This window comes from Capricornis sumatraensis, chromosome 6, assembly GCF_032405125.1.
Source record: "Capricornis sumatraensis isolate serow.1 chromosome 6, serow.2, whole genome shotgun sequence".
Taxonomy (NCBI): Eukaryota; Metazoa; Chordata; class Mammalia; order Artiodactyla; family Bovidae; genus Capricornis; species Capricornis sumatraensis.
Genome location: NC_091074.1, coordinates 92,168,836 through 92,174,955, shown reverse-complemented (window position 1 = coordinate 92,174,955; position 6,120 = coordinate 92,168,836). Strand labels below are relative to the sequence as shown.

The window sequence follows — 6,120 nt, the reverse complement described above, 5'->3', positions numbered from 1 at the left end:
ATAGGCTGCTATTCTGTAGAAATGTATGAAGAATGTCATTGCCCCAGAATATGGGGTGAGAGAGAATTGCACTTTTTTATATGGTAATAGATTTGTTGTAAAGTTTAAAATATTTTGTAAATATGGGACTTCTAGTACAGGGTAGAAAACTACGTATTGTGGGAGGCTAGATTTTGCAAGTTTAATGCATTCATTGGAAGCAGTTCTCACAGAAAGCACTTTCTGAATAAGACACTTGTATGGGGGTAAAAAAAGCATGGTACATGTAGCCAAAGAAGGTTTAAATAGATTATTTATAAGATCATTTTTAACAATGTATATTAGTATGTTTAACAATACTGTAAACTCGGAAGCAAGCAGAAAGTATAAGATGTGAGTAAGGTATATATTTTAAAATTGCAAAATAGTGTGCCTAATAAGACTAGAGATGGAAAACTGACTTTCAGAAGACTTTCTAACTTTGGGACTTTGGAAGAAAACAGATATTTGAAGATCTTGGTAAGATGAACAGTAGTTAAAATTTTTCAAAATTGTATTGAAATCAGTCTTATTGTATCTTTCTGAGGTTTTACAACTCACTATGATGTTTAGGTTTGAAAGCACTTGTCATCCCTATCTTGTTAATCTGGGAACTTTTGCACATTTCATGTTTCTCATTTGCTGAAATTGAATGGTTAATCTTGCAAAGTCTAGGTAACTTGGTAATCGGTATTTTAAAAATATATTATGGGCCCTGTAATGAGATTTGGCACTTGGATTTTTATTAATAAAAGGGACATCTACAGGGTTGTTTTGTAGTGAACCGTTTTAGATCTTTTGTTAGCAAACACTAAATTTAAATGTACTGCTTGTTTAGAACTATTAGCAAATGGAAGCCTCCTATTTATATTTTCAGTGCATAAAGCCACCTTCTTGCTTTACTTCAGAATAACATGCCAAGCTATTTTGTGTTCACTAAATTTAGCTATCAGTTAAACACTGCAGAAAATATTAGCTACTCAAATAAGTAGGCTTCCAGAATAGTTTTAACTGCAAGTGTGTTAACTTGTGTGGTGGTTTTAAATAATTTTTTCCAAAATAGATGAAATTTTTAAACACCACTTTATGTACTGAAGCATGAATAGAAAAATGAAGAGCAGAGTAGTTCACCTCCTTTATGTAGGCATAAACTTCCATCATTTTACCTTGTTTTAAGCAGAAACTAAATAACATGCATAGCATGGTAATTTTATAGATTGCTTAATTGGAGTAAACGTCACAATAAGGGAAATAAGGGCTCGTCAGTGCCTTTTTCTCTTTTTTTTATATTGAAATAGTAGCCTACAGATGTAGTTTAAACATCTAAAATGTAGGCTTCTTTATCTCAAAATCCCAGTGTGTTGCAGTACACAGATAGTTTAAAATATGTAGCCATGGGGAAGGGGCTGTATGTAAATGTATTGAAATGAGGCAGAAGTATGAAAGATAATAGTAACAAATAATGTGTATGATGAGGACGTACTTTAAAAATGTAATTCCTCTGTACAGTAAATTACAAATCTTGAGGGATTTTTTTTTTTGTAATAAGAGAAATTATATTTGTAATGGTCTAAGAATTTTTTTTTGTAATCTGGTATATAGAATTTTAACTTGGAGCACTTATGAGCACAGACTATAGCATCTGAATTTTCTTGGTTTAGGTTTCAACATTTTTCTCTAGAATTTTTCCTCTCAAATATGACTTAAATGAACTATAAAAAGCTTCATCAGTCTTGGGAAATTTAATGAACTTACCTAAAGAAGGAAATGCAGTAGGAATTTAAAAAATACAAATACTTGCCTGTTCACACATAATAAAATTTAAGGCCTTCAAAAGTAAGAGTTTTTGTTTGTTTCTCCTGTCAGGTTTTGTCAACTATATTATATTCACAAACATTTTTTATTTGTATAATTGGAAGTTTTAAGAAATTATTACAATTATTTACTATAGAAAATATTTAAAATGTTCCTTTTTTGATATAAGCTATATATTTGGAAAAATACATTGGCATCTAAAATTTGAGGTGTGTTAAAAATGTGGTTTACATTCAAATTTTTGAAGTGTTTTATGCTTCATATGGCTAAGTTGTAGTTTGGCAGAGTTAACAGCATAAGAATAAACATGCTGTAATTTTAAAAGTTGCTTTGAATAAAAACTTACTTTACAGTTTAAAGTACATGCTCATTCTTAAACCCTTTATAATTTGTTTTCCTTTTAAAAATACAATAACCATGATATGAAAATTTAAAGATGGAAAGCAATATCATGTAGCCATACATTCTCCTGTCATTATTATTTTGGTGCATTTTATATTTCATTCCAGTCTCAGGTATCTTTTTAGCATAGTTGGAACCATTGTGTGAATTCCTTTTCCTTACTTTAAAATTTTGGCCTTTTAGACTATGGATAATCATTTAACTTCCTCATCTGTTTTCATTATTACAGTATAAAAATACTGATGTAAAAAAAGCATCAAACTACTGCCAGCTCTATCCCAGGCTTTATATTAGGGTAATCAGGAACTGGAGTTTTATTTCACTTATATCCAGGATGTGTTGAATCTGAACTCAACCCTGGAGAATCCACTCAAGGCTCATTTACTTTTCTGAGTCAAGCAAATTGCTTTAATTTTTAAATTGTTTTTGGTAGATCTTCAGTTGTTTACTTGCAATGGCAAGGTTTCAGCCTGTCCAGGCTTTGTGCAAAAGAATTTCACAAGCAACTCTTCAGTGTAAGTTGTGGTTTAAACACAGAAAGGATGAGATTTTTGACTGACTTAAGTTCCAGGAAGTATGTACACAGAAGCAAATTAAATGCAAATATGATTAAGGCTGTCTTGAAAAGTGACTTTAAAATACTGTCTTGGACTTGTGGTTCAGTGGTTAAGACTCCAGGCTTCCAGTGAAAGCGGGGGCAGGTGTTGACCCCTAGTCTAGGAACTAAGATCCCACATGTCTTGTGGTGTGGCCAAAAAAAAACAAACCCCAAAGTGTCTCATTGCCAAAACTTAGTTGGAGACTCTGGGACTCACTGGAAACTTAGTTGATCTTTTTGATGAACTTAACTAAAATGACTTCCAATTTCAGATTTTGGATTTAACCTGAGTATGAATTTATTTTCTATTTTAAAAGTCATGTGTATTCCTTTTCTGTTTTGGGTAATGTAGACTTCCTTTCTGGCTTTTTTAGTGCTAGTTATTTGTTAAAAGCTGGGGTTGCAGAGTTGGACACCACTGAGCAACTAACACATCACATCACATCACATCTTCAGTTCAGTTCACTCAGTCGTGTCCGACTCTTTGCGACCCCATGAACCACAGCATGCCAGGCCTCCCTGTCCATCACCAGCTCCCGGAGTTTACCCGAACTCATGTCCTTTGAGTTGGTGATGCCATCTAACCATCTCACCCTCTGTCATCCCTTTCTCTTCCTGCCTTCAATCTTTCCCAACATCAGGGTCTTTTCAAATGAGTCAGCTCTTCGCATCAGGTGGCCAAAATATTGGAGTTTCGGCTTCAACATCAGTCCTTCCAATGAACACCCAGGACTGATCTCCTTTCTTATCAATACTAAAAATGTTCTTGGTCGTTGATTACCTCCAACAGAAAACTATTGCATGGCATAGCTTCAATCTCTATTTAACCTGAAAACTAGCTTTTCTAAAAAGTTGAGATTTCAAGTTTTTAAAATTACTTATTTAGGACGAAAATATGGGACATTTAATTGAAAGAATGTTAGAGCAGGTAGACTGGTCAGAGTAGGCAGTTCTGGGAGGCCCTCCTTGAATTAACACGAACAACAAACCGATGTTTAACTATACCCTTGTAGAAAAGAAATACGTAAGGGGAGAACCTGCCTTAACCCAAGAAAAGCCTGGAGACTTTGCACCCACTATACCCCTAGCCCCTCTACTAGGTACTTTCCGAAGATAAATGAAAATATACTTTCACACAAAAACTTGTACAGGAATGTTGGTGGAAGCCGTTTTTTGGTTAATAGCCCTAAACGAAACAACCAAACATGGCCACCACTTTCCTAGGGAATGGATAAACAAATTGTACTTACTCAACAATGAAGACAAACATGGATGGGTCACAAAAACAATAAACTGGGCGACAAGAGCCTTGAAACAGTACATGTGCATTTATATGAGCTTTCTGAAAAGGCAAATCTAACCTACAGTAATAGAAATCTGAATGCAGTGCCAGGGGGATCGACTTCAGTGGGACACAAAGGGCACTTTTTGGGGTGGTGGAAATGTTCTGTGCCTTGATTTGGGTGATTATACGGCTGTATGCATTTGTCAAAACAGCGGCTGTGGACTTATAAAATCTGCATTTCACCGTATGTAAATTAAACGTTCAGGTCGGTTCAGTCGCTCAATCGTGTACGACTCTGCAACTCCATGAACCGCAGCACGCCGGGCCTCCCTGTCCATCACCGGAGTCCACCCAAAGCCATGTCCATTGAGTCTGTGATGCCATCCAACCTCTGTCGTCTTCTGTAGTCCCCTTCTGCCCTCAATCTTTCCCAGCATCAGGGTCTTTTCAAATGAGTCAGCTCTTCGCATCAGGTGGCCAAAGTATTGGAGTTTCAGCTTCAACATCAGTCCTACCAATGAACACCCAGGACTGAAAATACTATTTTTTTTTTTTTTAAAGGGCAAAACAAACCCTAAGTCTTAACGTTTTTCCCCAAGGCGGCAGTTTAGAAGAAGACAGGGTTTTTAAAAACTCTCCCAAACCCAGACAAGAGTCAGAGGGTGGTGCCTTTGACGACGAACTTGAGCCGAAGCCGCTCCTACGTGCGCGCAGCTTTGGGGCGCCGGGCGCGGGGCATGTGGGGTTCCCTCGGCGGCCCTTCCTGTTTCGGCCGCGCCTCCTCCTGCGCTGGCTGGGGGCGGGGACTGAACTGGGGTGGCGCGGGCCCGAGGGTGGCCCAGACGGGCGGCCGCGGGACATGACGGCCGGCGGGCAGGCCGAGGGCGCGGGCGCGGACCCCGCTTCCGCGCGGCTGCCTTCCCGGGTGGCCAAGCTACTGTCGGCCCTCTTCTACGGGACCTGCTCCTTCCTCCTCGTGCTGGTCAACAAGGCGCTGCTGACCACCTACCGGTGAGGCGGGAGCCTCGGGGCTGGGAGGAGAAGTCCGCGGGGGCGCCTGGCTGCTCCGCGGGACTCCGGGACCTTCCCGCTCCGGCGCCGCGCCGGGCGGGTGCTGGCCGGACTCCGGACGTCCCGAAGCCGGGGAGAGCCGCGGGGCTGCCGGCCCTCGTGCACTTCGGCGCACTCGGGTCAGCGGGTGGGTGGGAACGGCGAGCGGGAAGCCTCGCTGCTAACTCCGGAGCCAATTTGGGCGGCTAGTGCACTGCGCACGGGCCACGTATTCAGAGTCCGGACCTTTGCACTGTTCTGGAAACCAAACCGCAAGCTAGCAAGTCAGCGCGGGCGCACCTTACCGCGGCTTACTGCTGCAGGACAGGAAGCGCACCTGTGCTTTCACGAGCACCACTGAGCTGAAATTAGCGATCCGAATGTGTCTTTCAAATGTAAGCTATTTCTACAAGTTTAGATATTCAACCATCAGAAGAGTCCTGAATGGATGAGTTTATTCGCATTGTTTGATCATTCATTCTCAAATTACCAGCATGTTCATGGGAAATTGGAGAAAACAAAATTTCATATTCTCTCTCTCTTTTTTTTTTTTTTGAGTATGTAGTAAACCAGCAAATTTATGTTTCCTTGAACGTATTTGTAAAGATAGAAAATCCTGTTTAATTCTGCTTTGGTTATATAGGCATCGAAAGGGTTGTAAATTTAGACCTAGCTCCACCAGATAATTACATCTCTGTAAATTATCTCCCAGAGCTCGGCATGAGCGGTCATAAGTGAGGGCTCCTTGTAAACTATACCGTGCTACAAGAATGTAAAATCAGAATTTTATAAAGAGTCCAAAGGGCTTCCCTGGTAGCTCAGTAGTAAAGAATCATCCTGCTTGGGCAGGAGACAGAGGGTCCATCCCTGGGTGGGGAAGATCCCTTGGAGAAGGAAATGGCAACCCACTCCAGTATTCTTGCCTGGGAAATCCCAGGGACAGAGAAGCCTG

At 40.3% G+C, this 6,120-nt stretch overlaps 1 protein-coding gene across 2 annotated transcripts in view; it reads left to right on the top strand.

Moving 5' to 3' along the window:
• Positions 1 to 4,977: 4,977 nt before the first annotated feature.
• The window catches only part of SLC35D2 (solute carrier family 35 member D2), a 59,052-nt gene continuing 57,909 nt past the window's right edge, over positions 4,978 to 6,120 (top strand). For both annotated transcript variants that reach the window (XM_068974144.1, XM_068974143.1), the window contains exon 1: positions 4,978 to 5,129. In XM_068974144.1, coding sequence (XP_068830245.1) covers positions 4,978 to 5,129 — 152 coding nt within the window. The remainder of the gene's footprint in view (positions 5,130 to 6,120) is intronic.